Source organism: Thalassophryne amazonica, chromosome 4, assembly GCF_902500255.1.
Source record: "Thalassophryne amazonica chromosome 4, fThaAma1.1, whole genome shotgun sequence".
NCBI classification, from domain to species: domain Eukaryota; kingdom Metazoa; phylum Chordata; class Actinopteri; order Batrachoidiformes; family Batrachoididae; genus Thalassophryne; species Thalassophryne amazonica.
The window spans coordinates 144167102-144194329 of record NC_047106.1 but is presented as its reverse complement, the minus strand read 5'-3'; the positions used below and the strand labels follow the sequence as shown (position 1 = coordinate 144194329).

Here is a 27228-nt window from a genome sequence, read left to right as displayed (position 1 = left end):
TTTTGGCATTTTCACATCCTTTAAGTTAAAGGTTGTTGGTTTTCAGCAGCACAGATTTCTGCTTTTAAAACAGTCTGGCATTTTGGCACTCACAACGCCCCCACAGTGCAGACAGTGGTACTGCAAGAAAGACCAAAGCTATAGTAGGAGGTTTAAAAATGTGCATATCACGGTGGTACAAAGTAAAGCTAATGTGGTAGAGTAAATATAGCCCTTCAACACCACTTTGACACTGGCGCGCGCGCGTACACACACACACACACCTCATCCATCCATTTTCACCACCTCCAGTCCCAGCAGAGTTCAGCTGTGCTGCGTCCACGACATCCATCTTTGAGTCATTCCTGCTCCTGATCGGTGGTTGTATTTTTCTGAGATCTTCGTCTATGATGCAGTTCGAATCCCCCGCCGGCATTTTTACCAGCTTCTCTAACTCTGAAGCAGCGGTGCCCAGTCCTGGTCCTCTGTCCCTGATCTCCTCAGACTAGATCAACACCTGATCCAGCTCATCATGTGCAGGTAGAACAAGGAAAGGACTTTGGGTCCCATGGACCAGGACTCGGAACCAATACTGTAATGCAACCACAGGCTTCCCGCCAAAGCCCTCAGCCGTCACAGCCAGAGGAAGGCTGCCTGGCCGGGTGGAGACGAGAACTTATTTTGAACAGGAATGAGAATTCCCCGTTGAATCCCAAACTGGTGTCCTGCTGCAGTTACAGCGGCGACGCAGAGAAGCTGCACAACATCTCTGGACACTGAGCAAGATCTTTTCAGTGGTGAACATAGTCAGAGTTCAGCCAATCAGCATCACTGCAACACCCGGATCCTGTGCAGTGACAATTAGTTCAACTGGCCAAAATCCAACCAAGATGACCACTAAAAAGGATTCTTATCCGGCACCAGAATATGACAGAGGTCCTCTGTACCATCCACCATCACCACAGCAAGTCTTCAGTCTGGGATACACATGGATCCACAGGGAATTCTCACGCCTGTTGGAAGCCACCGGTCCAAAATACCTCCAGCACTGAAGACATCCAGTGGATTCAGCTGATGCTGGATATGCAGCTGAGGGTCCAAGCAGGAGTGGCCAGAGTGCACCTTCTGTCCCCAGGAGGTCAGAGGGGGCCACCACACACGTGTCCACACCTCACACTTCTTGAACGGGCTTTGGTCCTGGAGTTTGGTGTGTTTCATGATGAATGAATTATGAACTTGTTGTCCTCAAACATCTCATGTGATGCCATCATAAAGGTTGAGGTGTTACGGTTCAGGGAAGACTCGTGGTTACGTCCTTTAGGAGCCTCTCATTTCACCAGGCAGGTTGGTGGTCTTCTTAGAGAGGAAATCCAGAATCAAGTCCAAACAGCTCTGCTGGTTCCTGTGTGACAAAAACATCATCAGGTGAAGTCCTGAAGAAGCTTCAGATGTTCTCGATGGAAAATGAGACTGTGGTTTGACAGCGCAAAGCCAGGTAGAAAATAAAAGTTGTACATTTGGGAAAACATTCATAACAGAAGATAAAAACATTTTCAGATTAAGGAAATAAAAAGGTTTTAGAAGTCAAATCTTTGACGGTGTTTCATGATAACGTCTGAGCAGAATCATTTTTCACGTCATCAACAGGTTAATTATCCATCTGAAAGGTCCTGATAGTCTTTGTTCAACTATATCCAAAATCAAAACATGACGATTTAAAACACTGAAAAGGTCAAAATCATTTGAAGACTTTAAGGGGGTCATCAAAGAAACAAAAAGCTAAAATGAGAAGTCATTTTTTGCTCCAACACTAATATTAATGCGACTGTATTAATGTGGCCAAATTAATGCTGATGAGAAGGATTTGGGTTTCTGTAGATCAGTCTGATGAGTAGACCTCATCAAGTCCTCCTGTCATGTTTTTGTTTTGCTTCTCATCAATTTAGGTGATGTTTTTGGACAACAGAGTGCAAAGAACCCTCTTCAGACATTACAGCAACATGAAAGACTTCCAGCAGTGTTTTCATGTTGACATAAACTTTTCTTTTGATGTTAAATTGAGGAGATGGATTAGTTTGTTGTCCTTTAGGTGGAGTTTTTGCTCGCTCAGAAAACCTGCCATCGCCAAGGCAACGATAAGGAAAAACTGGACCTGACACAGTTAGTCGTGGTGGTGCAGAAACCCATTTCTGACAGAAACCTACAACAAACCGTCTCGATGAATTGAACTAAATTCATTCAACTAATTAATCTGTGGGAACCCTGATCAGAGTTATTTGGGTGTTTGGTGGCTTCCCTCACTACTCTTCTTGCATGCTCAGTGTCTGATGACTGCCCCCTCCAGACAGATTCAGTGCGCAGTATGACTGATGTAAATTCCGTGTCACACCATCAAAGAAATACACAACTATCAGTTTGTGACATTTTTTTGACAAATGTCCTTTTCCCAGCTGCAAAATGAATTCCTTGTCAGCCAATGTCCACCAAAAAGTTTTGTGCGTGTTCAAATCTTTAAGCAGAGATCAGGTGGAGTTTTCCTGCTGCCTGCATGTTTGTTTACAGTTTTGTCCACCACTTGTCATTTACATTCATGACGCCCTTGAGTTTATATCCTGCAGCTGTCCCATGCATCAGACTTTTTAAATCTTTTTTTTTTTTTATCTGGAGCTCAGCGTACTCAGGTGATTCTCTTGGAAAGGAGGTGCTGCAGAGGTGTTTGATATCCTCACTGTGAGGACATCACACTGACAGTGAGAATATACGACATCAAGCTTTCAGGCCACGTCAAAGTCCACTCATATCCAGCTCCCAGCAAAAATTTAATTTCATAACAAATCCTTTTGCTGTATCTGTCACGGTGTGAGAAAGCTTTAAATGAAGTCCAAGAAAATGTTCATGTGTTAATTTCCTGATGTATCTCAAAGAACCCGGCTGTAAAATTTATGATTTATTAAAATAATCCTAACCTTTAATTGTCCAGGTACTTATGGCCTCTGATAATGCAGGGACTGTGTAAAAATGTCTAATTCCTAAACGTTAACGTGATACAGTGGAACCTCAGTTTTCAAACTGCTCTCTTTACAAACAAATTGGTTCTAGGGATGGGACCGATCCGATACCGATACCGGAGAAGAGCCACTGTGAGGTTTTCTGAAGCTGGGCTGTTTGACAGAGCTCTCTTCCGCAGTGTTCTAGCAGCAGTTAGCGACAAATGTCTGCTCAGCTTTCGGGTTCAAATTGTATGTTCGTCAAGCACAGATTTTCTAAAAAAAATTAACTGAATTGTTGCTGAAAATGTGTGCTAAAGTTAGCCGACAGGCAGAGATAGAGACAGACAGGGAGAGAGAGAGACAGAGGACTTAATTTTTATTTTTTACTCTAACACTTGCTTTGACAATGTAAACATGTCTCCCATATCAATAAAGCTCCACTGAAATTGAAAATTGAGGAGACAGAGCGCGCTGTCTTTTCTCTTTAAGTCTTTAAAAATAAGGCTATAAAAGTCCTTAATTCTTTAAAAAGTACTTAATTCTTTCACCAAAACATCAAATCTAGTCTTTCATCTTAAATGCATCTTCTGGTAAATTGTAGCTGAACTTTCAGGTCTCCTTTTTAAGAAAATCCTCATATAAAATCAACAGTAATGACAGTAATAATATTAAAGCAAACAGAGCTCTGGTATCGTATTGGAAAAGTATCGGTATCTGCAGATATCCGAATTCAGATGTCGGGATCGGATCGGAGTGAAAAATTGTGGATCGCTGCATTCCTAATTGGTTCACGAACATATTTTTCAAACAGAAAATGCACCAGCTTCCATTGTTTGAAAGCTGGTGCATTTTCTGTTTGGTTCATGAACTACATCCATCTTCTGGCAGACGCGTGTGAGTCGCACGGCAGCTAGTGCTGTGTGATGACACGCGTCCTCAGCAGGATTACACAACCTAGATTTTCTTTTTATCCTCAATCTGTACCACACTGAAAAACACAGTGGCGATAAAGGAGCTAATGTTGCCAAAGGAGTGACGATGATTAACAAAGCTCACAGACACTGGATGAGGTGGAAAAGTTGTTGCTAATGTTCCGCCATCAAGTCTCCTCTGTACAGGTCAAGTGAAATTTAATAGTCTACTTCATTAAATTACTATACACTATTTTGTATATGATGTTAGCTGCCCTCCCCCCAACACACACACACACAAAACAGTTTATCATCTCCACCCACATGGCAAAATCGGCCTGCGTTTATTTACTGACAGCAGTACAGCTGGTGTAAGAATGTGATGTGTGAACGAGATGTGTAGGTTTGTCGATTTGTGTTCCCTCCACTGATCTCTATGTAATACTGGATCACTCAATGGTCAATATTTTTGAAGCAAACCGGCCGCCATATTACCACTCCCATGTCCCGCTCCTGAATGCTCTTTTCTATTAATCTTTAATGAGCCACACACAACTTATTCTTTGTAATTTTGTTAAAAAATGCCTTCATGTGTAGCTATAAACTGTGCAAATCACCAGATCAAAGGCTGTGGACAAACATTTCACCTGTGAGTAGACTGAAATGGGAAGTAATGAACAATAATTTGAAGAGTTCTCTCCCTTATTCCAGCATATAAGCAAAGATAATAATAATAAGTGGCTTATTAACTCAACATGTGTAGCCGCATGTTGAGTTTTGTGTTGGACAAACTATTTTAAGACATTAGGTCTGACATTAGGTCTACTTGTACATAGTTTTGGAGCTTTAGGTGTTGTTGCTACAAGCTTACTTGAAATTGACGACGTTCTAATAAGCTGTCTATTTGCAGTCTGCATAAATTGGGAGTGGCAAGATGGCCACCACTTGCTTGTATGGCGTGTGTGGGCCAATGAGTGATCCAGTAATATATACAGATCAATGGGTGAAAATCTGGGTCAAGAGAACTTGCGTGGGGGGCTGGGCACCGGCTTGTCTGCAAGGTGGCGAGTGTGCTTTGGTCAAAGACGGCTGAAGTTTACCGAGCTGGACCCAGAACTTAGCGGTTGTCGTTGTTGACAACCTCAGACACGCGGACAATACAGTTTATCGTGATACAGACTGCAGACAAAGCCAAGAAGCTGAAGCCATGGTACGGGGTGAGTGTCCCCCCGAGGTGACCATGAGCCATATTTACAGCCAGTATGCATGTGGTGCACTGGATAATGTAGCTTGGGCACCAAGCACAATGGTTGAAAGGTGAGTTTTTCCTCATTCACTTCTTCTTCTATGGTGACTTATTGGTGCCAAAAAGCCCTCGTGCTCGGTGATTTGGCCGCTTGGTCCAGCCAAGAAGTTGGGTTTTGTTTTACATTGTTGCTTATGGAAAAATTGGTTTTAGTATAAGAACAACATTTAGGAAAGAATTAAGATCTAAAACTGAGGTTCCACTGTGTTTTGTCAATGTACTGAATTAGTACAAAGTTAGCATGTGAATGACATTTTTGTTTTATCGCCGTATGGATCCAACTGTAAAACTACACACACACACACACACACACACACACACACACACACACACACACACACACACACACACACACACACACACACACACACACACACACACACACAAAACCCCAACCCATTCATTTACATCACAGTCACAGTAACCGCAGTATGACTTTCCCATCAAGCTGTGCGGCGTCACATGGCTGCACAGACTTCACTCTCTCTGAGACTTTAAACATGTTTGAAGTCACTCATTTTTCCGGCGTTATCCTTTTGAAGTCACTCATTTTTCCGGCGTTATCCTTCAGTGTTGTGTCAGTTTGTGCTTTTGCACTGAAAGAGAAAGCGTCGGAGGAACTGGTGCATCTTACTTCACGACTGGTTTGACTCAGCACCAGCTGGGTTTTGTGCCGCCTGACATCAAATGTATCTCTAAATTTGGACTTTTAGCTCAATTTGCTTTACTGCGCCCACCTGTCAATCATTTCCTATCAGGTATTTTAATTTTCCAGCAGAAATGGGTTTCGGTACAGTCAGTGTCTTCAGGAAGCTGAATTTGATATATTAAGGGCAACTCTACAGCAAGAGAATTACCACCTCAGCTGATAAAAAAACAGCCAGATTTAGCGGTCATTGGAATTCCGTTACCATAGAATTACTACACGACAACCCCCAAACACAGAGTTAAACTGGAATGACAAAGAACGCTGGTCAGAGACTGCACGTGTCAGAAGATTAACCCCTCCTGTTTCCAAACCTCACTAAAGCTTCTTGGAGATTCGTCGAAGACTACGCCTCCTGCGGTTATGATTAGCCATCCAGGAACGCAGGAAGTACTTGTCAGGGCTTTGTCTCCTATTGACGCCCTGGTTCTCCAGGTCAAACTGTCTCTGGAGCTTCAAGGCCAGGGCTCGATCCTGCTTTAACTGCTGGACACAGGTGTCCTGGTTGGCTGACTTACTCCTCTTTGGGTCCACCTCCCTGTCAGAGTCCAAGTGTTTCGTCTTCTGCTTCCTCTTCCTGCCTCTGCGTGAGGCAGACTGGTTGTAGATGCCACTGTCCTCGTCCTTCCTGGTACTGATGGAGTCCTTACATGATAACTTACAACACTGAAAACCTGACTTCCTTGGATAAGGCGAAAAGGATCGTTTCCTGTCAATCATGGCTTCACTGCACAGTTCCGGCGTTCCAACTGTCTGGTCTGACCGTGAGCTTCCCCGAACAGTCACCTCACTGTTGTAGCGGATCGCAGGCACCCAAATCTTAACCGATGGTTTCTGAAAGCTATCCGGCGGGTCAAAGACCAGCCTCCTCTTGTTAAAGACTCCATCACCATCGTGTCCTGCTGACAGCACCTGACGAGTCTTTGTGGTGCCCGCACCGCTCCCGTCTTCCGCCCAGCCCGTTTTGGCGTGGAGCTCACTGATGGGGCTCGTCAGTGTTGCCTTGGAGTTCATGTTGATGCGCTGGCGATCCAGCTCAATCTGCCTCCACTTCTGCAGGACAGCCGGGCTGGCCTCATAGCTGGTGGCCTTCTGGAGGCCGCGGGTGAGATTCCGCGGCGTGGACTTGATAATGGTGGGCTCCATCAGTCGGCCATCGGGTAGACGCTTCGGTGGTGTGCAGGGTGAGCAAACAATGGGCTTGAAGTGGTTGAGCTCCTCGGAGATGCTATCGTTACTCTCCGGGCTGATGGAGCACTCCGGCCGGGACTGAGTGGCCGCGGGTGTGGATGTCGCGGCTACATGTGAGATGAGCCTCCGGTCAGAAAGAGAGGCAGAGCGGCTGTTCTCAGAGGACAGGAGGATGCCTGCCGCGTAGCTGTGGCTGATGGAATCCTGAGAGAGGAGAAAAGGTGAAACGGTGAATATCAGCACGATGATTTACAAAGCACTGGGTGCATAACGTGTTTAAAGGGGGAGTTCATTTGGAAAAGTAAAAACAAAAAAATGCACAAACCTTTTTTCTAAAGTGAGAGCGACAGTCGATGCTTATCAGTTAACTTACCAGCTTAATAAGTTCAAAGTGATTAACACTGTTAAAACAATGCAGTAAGTGTAGTTGAGCAACTTCATTTATTTTCAGCATTAAACTGACCAAAGTGGTTACAAGGCTGGATTCAGATAGGATGCAATCAAGTCCGCCACATGTAGATAGCACCACTGCCCATAAGGCTGCTTGGAGATTCAGGAAGGTGGGGGTTTCACCCGACAACTTCCTGTTTTTGTTCAGTTTTTTTTTTTGTTTTTAAGCAAGCTGTTAGCCGTCTGCTTAAAAGAAGGTGGGATAAACTTGGAAATCTATCTTTTGGCCATTTTGGGGTCATGTGGACAACAGGCATTATGTTGCTGAAATCATTACGGCTCCCACAATACATCTCAACAGGAACTTAAATTTGTGTCGAAGTAGTGTTAGCAGACATTAGCAGCCCAAGTATTAATCCTTAGTGTGTTGCAAGTTCAAAAATCTGTCTGCAACCGGAATCCGTCTGAAATCCACCTGAAAGCTGTCCTGAGAGACCAACACCGAGGTGGTTTTGTGCCGCGCCATGAGCGGCACGGTGGCGCGTCCCTCCGCTTATTTTTCCATGAAAAAAACTCCTGTAACGGTGGAATGTGCCGATAAAGTGCTGATGTCCACATCTTCTGCCTTTTTGTGAAAGTCAGACCAGGTCCCGGATCAACAAAGCCTTCACATTGGAAATGATCTGGTTGTTCCAGCGGGGTGTCAGCCTGTCGATGGGGGCTGGGAGCGCGCTGCACTCTCAGGAGTTGTGGGCCATCCTTAAAGCGGCAGTAACACTCCGTAATCTGTTTAATCCCCATAAAATCGTCCCTGAAAGCCATATTAATTTTTCAAACGGTGTCCACCTGGAGGTCTCTCAGTTTCTGGAAAAAAATTGATGCAGCAAAGCTCCAAATCCTTCAGACATTTATTCGCAATAAAAAACGACGAGAGGGGTGGACCACACCTCACTCAAAGCCTGCTCACAGGGGAATGACGCAACCGACAGGCGTGAAAAATCTCACGCATGCGCACGAGGGTTCAAGCTTGTCTGACGCAATCACACGTAATTCAAATCCATATGGTTTTTGAAAAAAATAATAAGGTCGGATACTTTTCTAATAGACCTCATATATATATATATATATATATATATATATATATATATATATATATATATACTCTCATACTTGTAACAGTATGAGACATAAGAAAATTAATGTCTCATACTGTTACAAGTATTATTATTATTGCTTATCCTTGCACAAGCTGTTTGATGAACAATTTCTCTACTTGCACCCATCTTGTGTGTTTTTTAAGAGCAGACGTAACATGTGAATTTCCCCTCTGTGAGATCAATAAAGTTTATCTTATCTCATGCTTACTTTGCCCTGGCAGTCAGACAGGTGTCTGGAGGCTGTGAGGCGCTTTGAGGCTCTCTGGAACCCTGTCTACCTCTTCCTGAACCCATATATACTATCTGAGTTTCTGTCTAAACATTGTGTCACTACGCTAAGATGTTGTATTCTTTTTTGATTGGTCCACTTATCGTCCTGCGTGCAGTGCTGTCTTGTTTCTTCTTGTATACCAGCGCTGATCATGACCTAAAAAGAAAATATCATACAAACCCCACCATCCTAACTTGAACTGCACGAGTCACGCTCAGCTACACAATCAGACAAACAACTTGACCTCATCCCGATTGCCCACAAGAAAAACAACTTGACCTCGTCCCGATTGCCCACAAGAAAAACAAGATGGCCTCGTCCCGATTGCCCACAAGAAAAACAAGATGGCCTCGTCCCCTGATTGCCCACAGCAGTTCTATCAACACTTTTGACACACATATGCACAGTGGTTATTTCAGGTCATAATTCCAGGGCAAGCTGGTGTTGAGGAAACCCCTGCTGTGTCCTGTAAAGATGTCACCATGGAGGTACCACTTGTATTTGTAATTCAATGAATAAGAAGACACCTTTCAGTTATCAACCATACAAAAAAAACAGGTCATACAGTAGGCAAATTCAGCAGAGAACATTCAAACATGACCATATAAGAAGACGAACACCATCAGCATTTTACCAATCAATAAACATCAAGTACATGAGTCATTAATGATGCTAACAATAAAGACTGTAACACATGACCCCGATATACCTTATCAACGACAGCCGGCTGGGACACGACCTTCAGCTTTTGTCCCCCGTCCTCCACTGGATCCGTACAACTTCGACTCCTGGCGGAACCTCTGAGGAAACAGGCCCACATTAGAAGTCAACAGGCAGGAAAGCAGAGCAGGAATAACCACGAGGTCCTGTCACGTGGCAACCTTGACAGCTGTGCACACCGAACCAGAGTATTGGAAGTAACCGGGATATAAGTAAGTGGCACGGTCCAATAATGCATCACGCTAAAAGATTCAGAGGCGGTATGTAGTTGGGGTAAGTAAGTAAGAGGGCTGCTGTCTGCCAAGAACCCACATTCAAAACCAGCAATAACACATCTACTAACAATTTGTCATCTGAGACAAACGGCAGTCCCCTCATGGAATGTCTGTAAGTCATCTTGAAGTCCCTCTGAAGTGTCTGTGCAGTGATTTTGATCGGTATGTGTTGGACGTTAAACCCAGGTGGTTTGTCACAATTCTAATCATTCTTCTGGTTGATTTATATGCTGTCACCTGTTATATCAGACAGACTATCTGATTATTTTTAGATGTCATTTCAGGAAAAAAAAAAGAAAATAAAAAGGGAAGGGATAAACGTCAAACACTGCATAAAATAAATAGGACGGTGGCCGCAAAGGACTGTGATTGGTCACTTTTACGTTTTCACTCTTTCCTCTCCTGTCATATTTTAAAATTTTTTTTTCAGTGTGCACGCTGATTACATTTCAATCAGGAATCAAATACATTTGGAAGAAAAGTCCATAAATATGACCAACTTTACAACACAGAGTTGAAAAACTACAAATGCACTCAAATGACCATTCATGGAGGGAAACTGAACATACCATAACGCTGGTTTGGAGGGTGATGATTGTATAAAGAAGCAGAGCTTATTGAGGGACAAATTAATCCAGAAAAAACTCCTGTTCCTGTGGTAAATTGAATTAAGATGCCCACCAACATGACGGAGAACTTTAAACGGGTCATGCGCATGTCAACGTTACTGCATGGCCATGGAGTTATGGAGCTGGAGAAGCATAAATCAGGCTTTAGGATTATAAGGTACCACTCCACAGCTGACTTAGCAAAAAGAGTGACTCGACCAAATGTAAACTTTTTAATGCGCATAATGCCCAGCCCTTATTTAAGGCAGGTGTTTGGATTTTTCAGGTGAAGTTTTGACCCAGTCATTAAATCAGACAGGTACTGATTCAAGGTCAGGCTTTTAATCAAGTAAATACAAGAAAATACATAAGGCTAATTGGGGCTGGGAATTCCCCGTAGATCGTTCGGCGTGGCCTGACTGTAACTAATGTGTTACATACATTTAATGGATTTTGTCCATTTCATATATATAACGGGGTTTGTCCATTACATACATACAAAACAGATTTTGTCAGTTTTTTCACATATAACAGATTTTGTCTGTTTCACACATATAGCGTATTTTGTCCATTTTATACATATAACAGATTTTGTCCGTTTTATACATTTAACGGATTTTGTCCGTTTTATACATTTAATAGATTTTGTCCGTTTTATACATTTAACAGGGTTTGTCCATTACATACATACGAAACAGATTTTGTCTGTTTTTTTCACATATAACAGATTTTGTCACACATACAGAGGATTTTGTCCATTTTATACATATAACGGATTTTGTCCGTTTTATACATTTAACGGATTTTGTCCGTGATATATGTACAAAACTGATTTTGTCTGTTTTATACATGTAAAGCCCCGGTCACAGGGCACATAACAAAGGGCAACGAAGCCGAAACGAAACAAGAAATCTGGACTTTTGTTGGCATCATTTAACCTGTGTGCAGCTTTGTTCCTGCAGCTGGCACTTCGTTCCTGTAGCTGGCACTTCATCAGGATTTTTAAACTGCTGAATAATTTGAATGAATGCCACCGATAACCTGAACTTGGCCATATTTCGTTTTGCTGTAGTTCTTGATGGGTTTTTTTATCGTTTGTGAAGCTTTTGTAATGTTAGCATTTAGTTTGACTTCGTTCGACCAGCTGAATGTTTTCACACAGTGCAGAAGCCAGTTTGTGAGCCCTTTTGTGGAGTAGAGATGCGGCTCCTCCGCAGCGGTGCTGGTGTGCGGTGTTGGGCTTCTGCTGCTGTGTGTGATGTGGCGAGTGTTGCCGTGGTCATGCCGTGGTGCTGGCCAGCCAGGAAGAATTTGTGGGCTTCTCCACCAGCGCACAGCAGTCTGTGATGGTGGTGGTGTTCCAGCACTGTGCACACATGAGGACAGAGATGCTGCACAAAAAGTCCGGCTGGAGCTGCAGCATTCTGTTCATGAACTCTGAAGGGCTTGCTGTCCTCCAGCCCATGCAGAGAGAAGAGCCTGCTGGCCCTTTCAGCGTCTGACAGTTCACAAGTTTTGAGGAAGTGATCCTTGATTGCTGTATATTTGTTCGAAGCGGGGGGCTTTGCAGGAGCGCGATCAGCCTCGTTTGTTTCCGTGGAGCTATTTCGTGTTGGCTGTGCCTCTGTTTGCACAAACCAGGCAGCAGTTTACAGAAGCGACACTTTGAGCCATCAAGTGTGGAAAAAGTTCAGGCAGCAACGGACATTCGCGTGTGAACAGCTTTGATCCACAGAGGTGTGACATATGAAAGCAGAAAACCCAGTGTTTGAGTCATTTGAACATTTGAGTCACTAAATCATGTACAAGGCAGTCCTTTTGTGCGTGAGTGTACATCCACTACAACACATCCAAACACTGAATGCATTAATCCAAAGTGAATCAGCTGGAGAGAAAGTGAAGCGCATGCATGTGTGTGTCTGATCCACGTCCACAGCACCCGTGCATGCATTATCAGGACTGGTAATTGAACCCGTGCGCGTGTGACTGACTGCTTGATCCACACAGCCGCAGTGCTGGTGATCATTTAAGTTTGCTTGTGACTTTAAATGGCAATATTTTCCAGTGTTTTTTTTTTTTTTTTTTTGGAGGGGGGGGGGTCACAGAAGGAATCTGAACTTTGTGATCTGATGTTCCCAGCCCTGACAAGGAAGCAGTGTGTCCCGCTGTACATTTTTAAAACTGAGTGCCATTTGCTTTACCGTTTTGAGAACGGAGTGCATTTCTACGATGCAACAACAAAAAAAAAAAAGAAAAAAAGGCAGGAGTGGTGGCAAGGGCTACACACGACAGAACACATACATTAAAAGCAAACATACGCAGCTGCAAGCAAATCTACAAAAGCAACGACACGTGAAAAATGCTGAGTACGTGCTCTTTTTGGGTGTACAGACAGCAATAGTTACATAGTACAGACAGTTTTGGTATTTCAGAGATTTGAGAAATATTTGACGTGTTTGGAGTGAGTATTATTTTGGTAGAGTATTTAGTGTGTGTGGTTAGTGTGGTGTTGTTTTTTTTTTCTGTAAAAATAAGACGTCTTATGAATGTTTAGCGCTTCAGTTTTTTTTATTTGGGGCAAGACGGAGCACACAGCGTGTCGTCAGTCTGAACCAGACAGTGTGGATTCTGATGATGAAGGAGGTGATCCCTCTTTTGTTCTGGACGAGGAACTTGAGTAGGTGGATCCACCTATGTGTGCACAGATCTCCACAGTGGGTCGGATCGCATGCTTCTGTTTATATCTGAGCTTCTGGGACGCAGAGATGCAGACACAAACTGCTCCCCCAGTGGCTCCAGGCACGTTTCGTTTAAAGCGTGGAGATCAACATTAGCTTCAGTTTCATTTTGTTTCTCTTTCATTCCTTTTGCTCTCTTGATTCTCAGGCGATTTGGTGATAAAGCTCGCTCGTCCACCTTTTCTCAACAATTTGTGACTTTTCTACTTTTTTCCCCTTCATTCAGGAATCATAATATGCCGTGTGACCAGACCATAATGGATTTTGTCCGATTTATACATATAGCGGATTTTGTCCATTATATACGCACAAAACAGATTTTGTCCATTTTGAATATTTAACAGATTTTGTCTGGTTTATACATGTAGCGGATTTTGTGCGGTTTAGACATGTAACGGATTTTGCCTGTTATATACATATAACAGATTTTGTCAATTTTATACGGACTGTGTCCACTATATACGTACAAAACGTTTTTATACATACAAAACGGATTTTGTCCAATTTAAACATTCCATTTGTACGTATAAAACGTATTTTGTCCGTTTTATACATACAAATGGATTTTGTCCAATTTGAACATTTAACAGATTGTCAATTTTATACGGATTGTGTCCACTATATACGTACAAAACGGATTGTGTCCGTTTTATACATACAAAACGGATTTTGTCCAATTTAAACATTTAACAGATTGTCAGTTTTATACGGATTGTGTCCGTTTTAAATGAACAAAACAGATTTTGTCCAATTTGAACATTTAACAGATTGTCAATTTTATATATATAACGGATCTGTTGGGAAAGTGTAGGTACACGGACCCACAACAGGGGGCGCAAATGAACGGACAATGGATGAGGTCAAATAACAACACTTTACTGTTGTGAATGGGCACAACAAATACAATCAGATTACAACAATAGACAAAAGCCAAATCACAAAAGGTGTCGTGTGGGCAGGCTCGAAGATAGGAGACGTCTGTCCAAAGCAGAACCGGAACCACACGATTTCCTCCGCCACCAGACCCCGGGAATACTGGAGCCGCCAAGTCCCGAACTCCCAGGTGGCCACTGCCTTCGCGTGTCGGACCTGGTACTGCTGGCGAGGAACAAAAGAACAATTAAATGTGGGCGCGTCTGCACCCAGGAATCCGCACGGCAGGAAAACTACCTCCACCACTCGTTGGAAAAGGAGTCAGCTAAACAACTCACAAAAGTCACAAAAGATCACTGTTAACCAGTCAGCTGAGCACGTTACCTTCCAGGTAGAACGATATCTCGGCCAAGAGGTGGAGACGTCGTCCTGCTGATATTCCCCTGCTGATCAGATGATTGGTAACAGCTGTTGCAGGTGATGCGTGACAGCTGTCACCCTGGCTGCTCCTGTGAGGCGACTGCGCCCTCTCGTGCCTGAAGCCCGCACTTCAGGCAGGGCGCCCTCTGGTGGTGGGCCAGCAGTACCTCCTCTTCTGGCGGCCCACACAACAGGACCCCCCCCTCAACGGGCGCCTCCTGGCGCCCGACCAGGCTTGTCCGGGTGGCGGCGGTAGAAATCGGCCAGGAGGGCCGGGTCCAGGATGAAGCTCCTCTTCACCCAGGAGCGTTCTTCGGGGCCGTACCCCTCCCAGTCCACCAAATACTGGAAGCCCCAGCCCATCCTACGGACATCCAAAAGCCAGCGTACAGTCCAAGCCGGCTCGCCATCGATGATCCGGGCAGGAGGCGGCGCCGGACACGGAGTACAGAGGGGTGAGGTGTGATGTGGTTTAACCCGGGACACATGAAACACAGGATGGATCCGCAGTGAGGCCGGAAGCTGAAGCCTCACTGCGGCTGGACTGATGACCTTAAGGATCTTGAATGGGCCGATGTAACGGTCCTGTAGCTTGGGGGAGTCCACTTTGAGGGGAATGTCCTTTGTGGATAACCACACCTCCTGCCCTGGCCGATACGCAGGGGCCGGGGCCCGCCGACGGTCTGCATGGGCTTTTGCCCTCGTCCTGGCCTTTAGCAAAGCAGAACAGGCGGCACGCCACACCCGACGGCACTTCCGTAGGTGGGCCTGGACCGAGGGCACACCGACCTCTCCCTCAACCACCGGAAACAACGGGGGCTGATACCCCAGACATACCTCAAAAGGGGAGAGGCCGGTGGCTGAAGACACCTGGCTGTTATGGGCATACTCGATCCAGGCCAAATGGGTACTCCAGGCCACCGGGTGCGCGGCAGTCACGCAGCGCAAGGCCTGTTCCACCTCCTGGTTTACCCGTTCTGCTTGCCCGTTGGTCTGAGGGTGGTACCCGGATGAGAGACTCACCGTAGCCCCCAGTTCCCGGCAGAAGCTCCTCCAGACTTGCGAGGAGAACTGTGGACCGCGATCGGAGACGATGTCTGTTGGAATCCCATGCAGCTGGACGACGTGGTGGACCAGGAGGTCCGCTGTCTCCTGGGCTGTTGGGAGCTTCGGGAGGGCCACGAAGTGGGCCGCCTTGGAGAATCGGTCCACTATCGTGAGGATGGTGGTGTTGCCCTGGGACGGCTGGAGGCCCGTGACAAAATCCAGGCCGATGTGGGACCAGGGGCGATGAGGCACAGGCAGCGGCTGTAGTAGGCCTGATGCCCTGCGATGGTCAGCCTTGCCCCTGGCGCAGGTGGTGCAGGCCTGGATATAATCCCGGACGTCGGCCTCTAGGGACGCCCACCAGAAGCGCTGCCGGACAACTGCCACAGTTCTTCACACCCCTGGATGACAGGAGAGCTTGGAGCTGTGACAGAAGTCCAGGACTGCAGCCCTAGCCTCTGGTGGGACGTATAGTTTGTTCTTCGGCCCAGTTCCGGGGTCCGGGCTTCGTGCCAGGGCCTCCCGGACGGCTCTCTCTACGTCCCAGGTGAGGGTGGCCACGATAGTGGACTCCGGGATGATGGGTTCCGGTGGATCCGACAACTCCGCTTTGACTTCATCTTCATGTACCCGGGACAAGGCATCCGATCTCTGGTTCTTGGTCCCGGGACGGTAGGTGATCCGGAAGTCAAAACGGCCGAAGAACAGTGACCAGCGGGCTTGCCTGGGGTTCAGCCGCTTGGCGGTCCTGATATACTCCAGGTTCCGGTGGTCAGTGAAAACCGTGAATGGCACGGACGTTCCCTCCAACAGATGTCTCCACTCTTCAAGAGCCTCTTTCACCGCAAGGAGTTCTCGATTGCCGACGTCATAGTTCCGTTCGGCCGGGGTCAACCTGCGGGAAAAATAGGCACATGGGTGAAGGACCTTATCGGTCTTCCCGCTCTGGGAAAGCACAGCTCCTATCCCTGAGTCCGAGGCGTCCACTTCAACCACTAACTGGCGACTAGGATCGGGCTGCACCAGAACGGGTGCAGACGAGAAGCGCCGTTTCAACTCCTTGAACGCGGCATCGCAACGATCCGACCAGGTGAAGGGGACTTTTGGTGAGGTCAGGGCTGTCAGGGGGCTAACTACCTGACTGTAGCCCTTAATGAACCTCCTGTAGAAATTTGCAAAGCCGAGGAACTGTTGCAGCTTCCTACGGCTAGTGGGTTGGGGCCAGTCTCTCACCGCCGCAACCTTGGCCGGATCAGGAGCGACGGAGTTGGGGGAGATGATAAACCCCAGGAAGGACAAAGATGTGCAGTGAAACTCACACTTTTCGCCCTTCACAAACAGCCGGTTCTCCAACAACCGCTGCAGGACCTGACGTACATGCCGGACATGAGTCTCAGGATCCGGAGAAAAGATGAGTATATCGTCTAGATATACGAAGACGAATCGGTGCAGGAAATCCCGCAAGACATCATTAACTAATGCTTGGAACGTCGCGGGGGCGTTTGTGAGGCCGAACGGCATGACCAGGTACTCAAAGTGACCTAAGGGGGTGTTAAATGCCGTCTTCCACTCGTCTCCCTTCCGGATCCGAACCAGGTGATACGCATTTCTAAGATCTAGCTTAGTGAATATTTGGGCTCCATGCAGGGGCGTGAACACTGAATCCAACAGGGGCAACGGGTATCGTTTACGAACCGTGATTTCGTTCAGTCCCCTATAATCAATGCATGGACGAAGTCCGCCGTCTTTTTTACCCACAAAAAAGAAACCTGCACCCATCGGGGAGGTGGAATTCCGGATCAACCCGGCGGCTAAAGAGTCCCGGATGTAGGTCTCCATTGATTCGCGCTCAGGTCGTGAGAGGTTGTACAGCCTGCTGGACGGGAACTCAACGTCTGGAACCAAATCAATGGCACAATCGTACGGACGGTGGGGGGGAAGGGTGAGCGCCAGATCCTTACTGAACACATCTACAAGGTCGTGGTACTCCACCGGCACCGTCCCTAGATTGGGCGGGACTCTGACCTCCTCCTTAGCCTGGGAACCGGGAGGAACCGAGGAACCTAAACATACCCGATGGCAGGTCTCGCTCCACTGAACCACTACCCCGGACGGCCAATCGATCCGGGGATTGTGTTTTAACATCCAGGGGAACCCTAGAATCACGCGGGAGGTAGCAGGAGCCACAAAAAACTCGATCTCCTCCCGGTGATTTCCTGACACCACCAGAGTTACTGGTGGTGTCTTATGTGTGATTAGAGGGAGTAGGGAGCCATCTAGTGCCCGCACCTGCACAGGCGAGGTAAGCGCCACTAGAGGGAGCCCTACCTCCCTGGCCCATCTGCTGTCTAACAGATTCCCTTCAGAGCCCGTGTCCACCAGTGCTGGGGCCTTCAGGGTTAAATCCTCATAAAGGATTGTCACTGGGAGTTGTGTGGCAATATGGGTATGTCCCACGTGAGTGTTTTGGCCCACCCCTAACCCAGTGTCTAGGGGCGGGCGTTGGTGTTTTAACCACTCGGGGCAGTCCCTCACTTGATGCTCTATTGAGCCACAAACAAAGCACGCTCCGCGGACCAGCCTCCTCTGTCTATCTGGTGCCCTAAATGTGGCCCTGCTCATGTCCATAGCTTCGTCAGCAGGGGGAGCTGTCACCACACGGACCGTAGAGGCCGTGGAGCGTGGGGAGGGCGGAACTCGGTCGGAACCGGAAGGGAGAGGGACGGCGCGTGCCCGCCACGCCCTTCGTCTCGTTCCCGACAGCGTTCTTCTAACCGATTGTCTAATCGTATAACGAGATCAATAAGCCCGTCTAAATCCTGCGGTTCGTCCTTGGCCACCAGGTGCTCCTTCAGAACTAACAACAGTCCGTTTACGAAGGCGGCGCGGAGGGCAGTGCTATTCCAGCCGGACCTCGCAGCCGCGATGCGGAAGTCGACTGCATAAGCAGCTGCGCTCCGGCGCCCCTGTCTCATTGACAGCAGCACGGTTGAAGCGGTCTCTCCTCTATTTGGGTGATCGAACACAGTTCTGAACTCCCTCACAAACCCATCATATATCAGAAGGAGCCGCGAATTTTGCTCCCAGAGCGCTGTAGCCCAAGCGCGTGCCTTGCCGCGAAGCAGATTAATCACATAAGCTATCTTACTAGCGTCAGTCGCATACATAACGGGACGTTGTGCGAGGACGAGCGAACACTGCATAAGAAAGTCCGCGCATGTCTCCACACTACCCCCGTACGGCTCTGGAGGGCTTATGTATGCTTCAGGGGAAGGTGGGAGGGGTCGTTGAACGACCTGTGGAACGTCACTGTTGCGCACAGGATCGACAGGAGGGGGAGCCGCAGCAGCGCCCTGAGGGCGCGCTTCCACCTGCGCGGCGAGAGCCTCCACCCTGCGGTTAAGGAGGACGTTCTGCTCGGCCATCAGATCCAGCCGAGCCGTAAAAACGGTGAGGATTCGCTGCAACTCACCGATCATTCCTCCTGCAGACGCCTGTGCGCCCTGCTCTTCCATTGGCCGTTCAACAGCCGGTTGACGCCCCTCGGGGTCCATGACGTAGGCCGAGATATCCTGTTGGGAAAGTGTAGGTACACGGACCCACAACAGGGGGCGCAAATGAACGGACAATGGATGAGGTCAAATAACAACACTTTACTGTTGTGAATGGGCACAACAAATACAATCAGATTACAACAATAGACAAAAGCCAAATCACAAAAGGTGTCGTGTGGGCAGGCTCGAAGATAGGAGACGTCTGTCCAAAGCAGAACCGGAACCACACGATTTCCTCCGCCACCAGACCCCGGGAATACTGGAGCCGCCAAGTCCCGAACTCCCAGGTGGCAACTGCCTTCGCGTGTCGGACCTGGTACTGCTGGCGAGGAACAAAAGAACAATTAAATGTGGGCGCGTCTGCACCCAGGAATCCGCACGGCAGGAAAACTACCTCCACCACTCGTTGGAAAAGGAGTCAGCTAAACAACTCACAAAAGTCACAAAAGATCACTGTTAACCAGTCAGCTGAGCACGTTACCTTCCAGGTAGAACGATATCTCGGCCAAGAGGTGGAGACGTCGTCCTGCTGATATTCCCCTGCTGATCAGATGATTGGTAACAGCTGTTGCAGGTGATGCGTGACAGCTGTCACCCTGGCTGCTCCTGTAAGGCGACTGCGCCCTCTCGTGCCTGAAGCCCGCACTTCAGGCAGGGCGCCCTCTGGTGGTGGGCCAGCAGTACCTCCTCTTCTGGCGGCCCACACAACAGGATCTTGTCCGTTTATATATATATATATATATATATATATATATATATATATATATATATATATATATATATATATATATATATATATATATATATATATATATATATAAAACCGTATAGCGGTTTTTGTCCGCTATACGAGGTCTGTCAATAAATAATGGACCTTTTTATTTTTTTTAAACTATATGGATTTGATTCATAGGTTTTTACGTCAGACAAGCTTGAACTCTAGTGCGCATGTGTGAGTTTTTCCACGCCTGTCGGTGACGTCATTCGCCTGTGAGCACGCCTTGTGGAAGGAGTGTTCACGCCCCCCTCGTCGGATTTTCATTGTCTGGAAATGGCGGAATGATTTGGACTTTTTTCACCGAAAGCCAGATAAATTTTCAAATGGTTTCCAGGTGCCAGTCTCTAACAGCTTTTGAAAAAATTCTGATGGAAAAAAAGTCCAAATCATTCCGCCATTCCAGACAATGAAACTCCGACGAGGGGGCGGGACCACTCCTTCCACAAGGCGTGCTCACAGGCGAATGACGTCACCGACAGGCATGGAAAAACTCACGCATGCGCACGAGGGTTCAAGCTTGTCTGACGTAAAAACATATGAATCAAATCCATATAGTTTAAAAAAAAATAAAAAGGTCCGTTACTTTATTGACAGACCTCGTATACATATAACAGATTTTGTCGGTTTTATACATATGATGGATTTTTTTCGATTTTATCCAAATAACGTATTTTGTCAATTTTATACACATCGCAGTTTGTGTTGTGTGGGTCGCCCGAAGAGGAGGTACTGCTGGCCAACACCAGAGGGCACCCTGCCTGTAGACGGGCTTCAGGCACCAGAGGGCGCAGTTCGCCGCCAGGAGCTTCAGGAACCCTGACAGCTGTCACTCATCATCTCATCATGCCATCCATAAAAGCCTGGAGAAGACACCACACCCCTGCCGAGAAATCATCTGAAGTATTCAGGTAAACTCTCAGCCGTCTTTGTGCTTTGATCAGCTATGCTTATTGTTGCAACGTATTTTGCTTCTAAGCTCGGAAAGCTGTTAATCTGTGTTCTGAGTTTGTAGACATATCCTTTGTACACTCGCAGCTTGAGGCTGAGTTTGTGGAAGTCGAGAGGAGTTGGCGTTCCCGCTCCTCACTACTGCATTAATTAGTGTGAGATTGGATTCTGCACGAACTCTGAGTTGAGAAACAGGAGGTGGAGGTGTTTTCTCCCCTTTATCAGAACTCTGCTGACTGTTTACTGGGTGTGTGCTCACACACCCACTCTTGACTGTTTCTGCTTCCTGCCAGCAGTACCCGATCTGACAGCTGGAGACGGTGGCCACCTGGTGACTCGGGACTTGGCGGCTCCGGTGTGTTCAAGATCCGTTGGCGGTGGAAATCGTGAGGGTCCCGACTCCTATCTGGACAGGCGTCTCCTATCCTCGAGCCTGCCCACACGACACCAACTGTATAATTGACCGTAGTATTGAATTGTATTTGTATCCGTTGTGCACATTTCACAACATTAAAAGTGTTACTTTTTATTTCCATTGACCGTTCATTTACGCCCCCTGTTGTGGGTCCGTGTCATTACACTTTTCCACAACAGTTTGTCCATTTAGACATATAATGGAGTTTTATACATAAATAACAGATTTTGATTATAATGAACAAAATTCTCTGGTCCACCCAGAGAATTACTCCCATTATATGAGAGTTTTACTGTATTTGAAGTCATACGTCAAATGTTTCTAATTGTGTTTTTGTCAGGACATGTACTAAAATATTGAAACAGATGAACAATATATTTTATCTTCTGCATTATGCATCTCAATCAAGGGGTATTTCCACTGGTTTCATCTAAAGAGATTGAAGTGCGTTAGGAAAACCAGTGTGTGTGTGTGTGTCTGTGTGAGTGTGTCTGTGTGTGTTTGCCCCCTCATCACTCAAAAGTGGCCATTATGTTCCAGTGTGTGTTCTTTCAGCACCTCATCCAATTCCATCCATCCATCCATTCATCCATTTTCTTCCGCTTTATCCGGAGTCGGGTCGCGGGGGCAGCAGCTCAAGCAAAACCTCCCAGACCTCCCGATCCACACACACCTCCCCTAGCTCCTCCGGGGGAACCCAAGGCGTTCCCAAGCCAGCCGAGAGATGTAGTCCCTCCAGCGTGTCCTGGGTCTTCCCGGGGCCTCCTCCCAGACATGCCCGGTACACCTCTCCAGCGAGGCATCCAGGGGACATCCGGAAAAGATGCCCGAGCCACCTCAACTAACTCCTTTCGACGTGGAGGAGCAGTGGCTCAACTTCGAGCTCCTCCCGAGTGACCGAGCTCCTCACCCTATCTCTAAGGGAGCGCCCAGCCACCCTGCGGAGGAAACTCATCTCGGCCGCTTGTACTCGCGATCTCGTTCTTTCGGTCATGAGCCAAATCTCATGACCATAGGTGAGGCTTGGAACGTAGATCAATCGGTAAATCGAGAGCTTCGCCCCCCCTACTCAGCTCTCTCTTCACCACGATGGTCCGATACAGCGACCGCATCACTGCAGATGCTGCACCGATCCGTCTATCGATCTCACGCTCCATCCGTCCCTCACTCGTGAACAAGACCCCGAGATACTTAAACTCCTTCACTTGAGGCAAGGACACTCCACCAACCTGAAGAGGGCAAAGCACCTTTTTCCAGTCGAGAACCATGGCCTCGTATTTGGAGGTGCTGATTTTCATCCCGGACACTTCACACTCGGCTGCAAACCGCCCCAGTGCACCCTGAAGGTCCTGATTTGATGAAGCCAACAGAACCACATTCTGTGGGAGATTCTGTGGTTCCCAAACCAGACCCCCTCTACACCCTGGCTGTGCCTAGAAATTCTGTCCATAAAATAATGAACAGAACCGGTGACAAAGGGCAGCTCTGGCGGAGGCCCAACGTGCACTGGAAACAGGTTTGACTTACTATCGGCAATGCGAACCAAGCTCCTGCTGCGGTCGTACAGGGATCGGATAGCCCTTAGCAAAGGAGCCCGGACCCCGTACTCCCGGAGCACTCCCCACAGGGTGCCCCGAGGGACACGGTCGAACACCTTCTCCAGATCCACAAAACACATGTGGACTGGTTGGGCAAACTCTCATGGACCCTCGAGCACCCGATGGAGTGTGTAGAGCTGGTCCAGTGTGCCGCGACCAGGATGAAAACCACATTGTTCCTCCTGAATCCGAGGTTCGCCCATCGGTCGATTCTCCTCTCCAGTACTCTGGAATAGACCTTACCGGGGAGGCTGAGGAGTGTGATCCCCCTATAGTTGGAACACACCCTCCGGTCCCCCTTCTTAAACAGAAGGACCACCACCCCGGTCTGCCAATCCAGAGGCACTGTCCCCGATCGCCACGTGATGTTGCAGAGGCGTGTCAGCCAAGACAGCCCCACAACATCCAGAGACTTAAGGTTCTCAGGATGGATTTCATCCACCCCAGGAGCCTTGCACCGAGGAGCTTTCTAACCACCTCGGTGACTTCAGCCTGGGTAATGGATGAGTCCGCCTCCGAGTCCCCAGTCTCTGCTCCCTCTTCGGAAGACGTGACGATGGGATTGAGGAGATCCTCGAAATACTCCTTCCACCGCCCGACAACATCCCCAGTCAGGGTCAACAGCTCCCCACCCGCATCGTAAACAGTGCTGGTAGAGAGCTGCTTCCGCCTCCTGAGGCGTCAGGCGGTTTGCCAGAATCTCTTCGAGGCCAACCGATAGTCCTCCTCCATAGCCTCCCCGAACTCCTCCCAGACCCGAGTTTTTGCCTCTGCGACCGGGCTGCGGCACGCTTGGCCTGCCGGTACCTGTCAACTGCCTCTGGGGTCCCACCTACCAACAAAGATAAGTAGGACTCCTTCTTCAGCTTGACGGCATCCCTTACTTCCGGTGTCCACCACCGGGTTCGGGGATTGCCGCCGCGACAGACACCGGAGACCTTGCGACCACAGCCACGAGCAGCCGCATCGACAATGGAGGTGGAGAACATGGTCCACTCAGACTCCATGTCTCCAACCTCCCCCAGGATCTGGGAGAAGCTCTCCCAGAGGTGGGAGTTGAAGACCTCGCTGACAGAGGGTTCCGCCAGTCGTTCCCAGCAGACCCTCACGATACGTTTGGGCCTGCCAGGTCTGACCGGCTTCCAACCCTCCCAGCGGATCCAACTCACCACCAGGTGGTGATCAGTCGACAGCTCTGCCCCTCTCTTCACTCGAGTGTCCGAGACACATGGCCGAAGGTCAGATGATATGACTACAAAGTCGATCATTGACTTCCGGCTCAGGGTGTCCTGGTGACACCCTGAGCCTCATCCAATTCATTACAAAATATTTATGCATTCATATATCTTGTTTCTGAGGCCCATGAGCCTTTGGGCCATAGGGCACCGGGCTCTATTGGTGCGTGCGTCCCTTCTTTTCTGGACTGTGAGTGTTACCTGATATTACCAGTGTGTGTGTGTGTGTGTGTGTGTGTGAAGTGCCTTGTTTCAAACACGGCGCTGTACTCCAGACTGGTGAAATCCAGTCCAGCGCTCCCTCGATGCATCCTTTATGTTTTTGTGACTGTCCCACACGCTGTGCTGAGTCCGGAGTGTCTCTGATACTCTGCCACCCACACGTCTTTCTGTTGTCCATTTTTAAATTAAACATATAATATGCGTTCAATTGTTGGCTTGGTTTGCCTTCTGACAAACAAACTGCTCCAGAGTGTATTTGGGACTGGACCAAGACCACCTCCTCTCACATGTCTCGGCCCACTTATTTTGGTCATCAGCGTAGTGTCTTCAACCTGTCCAAAAGAACTACATCAAGGTGTCCACTTGAACCAGAGCTGCTTTGAAAACACCATGAAACCAACAATGCGGCCAATAACATGGCACCAAAACCTGCATTCTGACTGGGCCTGGTCGGTACTGACGGTATAGGACCCCACACTATAATGGAACGAGGTGCCTGGGCCCAACCCAAGGGACGAAGTGTGTTGTCCAAGGACACAGACAGGTTCTGTGACCAAGAATCAAGCCTGGGAGTCCCACTGTTTTGTTGTTGTTCATCATCTATGTAAGTGGTTTTCAAACTGCGAGGCGCGTCTCCCCCCCCCTCCCCCACCCCCAGGGGGTGCCAGAGTTCTTCTTCAGGGAGCGTGAGGGATGGGTATCATGAACCGCTTCTTTGTGAGAATCTTTAAGAATTGATTCAATCACAGACATCATTAGCCTTTTTGCTTAACGATTCCCTTATCGGTCCTTCAGAGCGGCCTTTGTTTTTGAGGGTGTTTTACTGGGAAAATGATAATTTCTTTATGTTGATTACAGACAATGTTGGGTCTGGAATCAACCGCTTCTGTAACGGCTCCACTTTAAAGCGGTGAAACAATGAAGCAGTGCTCTGACCTGCTGCTTCGTTGGTTCAGTGCTTGCTGCTTTCCAGAAGCATCAACTCTGCTTCTAACCCCTCTCAAACCCATTTAAAAATGTCAATTGTGAGTCACTTTTGTGTGGATTAAAGTCACTAACTGGGACTCTTGTTTTGTTGCAAGCAAGAAATGAGAATCGTCCTCCGTTCTGTTTGTACAGCTCCAAACGCTGCGCCGCTCTCTGCAGAGTCACGTTAGAGTCCGGCCCGAATTAGTAACTTCAAAGTGAATCACTGTTTTAAATTAAATGACACCTCTTTACAAACACTGGAACACAGACAACAAACTACAACAGAATAAAATGTTCTTTTTTCCTCCCAAAATGAGACATCCTGCATTCTTTATGAATTACATTGAGCCGGCCTGAGCTCAATATCTGAAAGGAAATACTTTTTGACAAAAACTACAGATTTTATTTCTATTTCTGTCCAGAGATCAAGGATCCAGTGATAAAGTTCATACTTATTTACTTTAAGACTCAATAAATGTTGACATAGAAAAACCTGTAAAGCCTATTTTTAGTACACAGAAAATTCACAGGAGGTTATCGATAAGGGAATCGATAAGGAATCAGATCGATAATGGCATTGATATTGATAAAATACGAATCCCTTATTATTAGTTATGTCAAGATGTTTAAAAACACACAGAGATCTTTAAATGTTTTAAAAAATGATGTTTAAAATGTTTACAAAGGCTGTAAAATGTGTAAATCCATAGACAGTTCTTAAAAATACACAAATACTTTAAAATGTGTTTAAGATGTGTAAAAGAATAAAAAGAAACACATGAAGATATTGAAACTGTGTCTATGTATATATGGGGGGGGCTCACTCCCCCAGACTTTGAAACCCCTGATCTATGTAATCCTGCAGTACGCTGCCCCTGTGGTTAATGCAGGTATGCAACTCATAACAGTGATTGTCATTTCTGTGGACAAACTTTAAGAGACAGAAGGACCCTGTGTGTGTGTGTGTGTGTGTGTGTCATGAACAAGGAGCATGTCAGAACTTTAAGAAGGTGGTGCTGCTCACCCTGTGCAGGAGGACGAGGTTTTGGTTTTCCTGATGAAGGCAGAGATGGTCTTGGGCATCCTGCTGAGTGGCTCCTCATTCTCAGAGTCAGACACAACATCTATTAAAACACACACACACACACACACACAGGTTACCAAGTTATGAGGGGAAAAAGGCATTCCAGCTTGTTTCCCAATGATCCCAGTTCTGATGTTAGACAGTATTTGTGCACCAGCTTAAACCTAAAACTTCCTGTTCAGAAAACCATGTTATATTTTGTTCGAACCAATTTCATGATATCATCTTATTTTCTGATGAAAACGGTTGTGTTTGCAGCTGATAAATGTTTTACTTTTAACAGATCCAGTGAATTTTCCAGACATTATGACTCTGTTTCTTTTTCATGTTGACAGATGACTGATGAGTCCTAAATATCGTGTCGGAAGTCTCCCAGCCAGCAGAGTCCTTCTGGCTGTGAGGTCCAACCCCACAGGAGACGTCTATAAAATATATAAAACTCCTTCATAAATATTATAACTCGCTATGGCACATCCAAACTACCCCAAGTACTCTGTAGTGTCCATAGACCAGGACTGTCCAGATCACTTCACGTGCACACGACTACATCTGTCTGCTTCACTCACGCCTGATGACTTAACTCTGGGTTTCCCAGCACCTCATTGGCAGATCACACCTGTCGGTTAATTAGCTGTGAGCAGAGCCGGGGGAAAAGCAGCATCACTTCAACCCCTCTAACATCGCCCCCCTCAAACTGCTGTCCATCTGTCTCAGCCCCTCCAACTTCGGCACTCTCCCCTCTAGGGGGCATTCTCAAGGGTAAAAAATAAAGTGACTCCATAAAATTTAGAGGGCATTTTTTAAGCAACCCTCAGAGTTGGCTAACTCACATTCGAAATGTAA

The 27228-nt window shown here is 47.3% G+C and overlaps 1 protein-coding gene across 1 annotated transcript; it reads right to left on the bottom strand.

Moving 5' to 3' along the window:
- On the bottom strand, nt 1-26443 carry LOC117508864 (E3 ubiquitin-protein ligase RNF169-like). The gene is made up of 4 exons (XM_034168709.1): nt 26326-26443; nt 9611-9701; nt 6207-7287; nt 1-1381 (listed from the first exon to the last, which is right to left on the bottom strand). Exons 1-3 carry the CDS (start codon nt 26382-26384, stop codon nt 6211-6213), a joined length of 1227 nt encoding a protein of 408 aa, XP_034024600.1. The 5' UTR covers nt 26385-26443; the 3' UTR covers nt 1-1381; nt 6207-6210.
- Nucleotides 26444-27228: the final 785 nt, after the last annotated feature.

What these genes read in the sequence shown, in the direction of transcription:
- LOC117508864 (XM_034168709.1), bottom strand. Translation starts at nt 26,384, where the DNA reads ATGCCCAAGACCATCTCTGCCTTCATCAGGAAAACCAAAACCTCGTCC. An exon ending in ACCTCGTCCTCCTGCACAGG is followed by an intron (nt 9,702 to 26,325) that starts GTGAGCAGCACC and finishes CTGTTTCCTCAG; the next exon opens with AGGTTCCGCCAGGAGTCGAA. An exon ending in AGCCGGCTGTCGTTGATAAG is followed by an intron (nt 7,288 to 9,610) that starts GTATATCGGGGT and finishes CTCCTCTCTCAG; the next exon opens with GATTCCATCAGCCACAGCTA.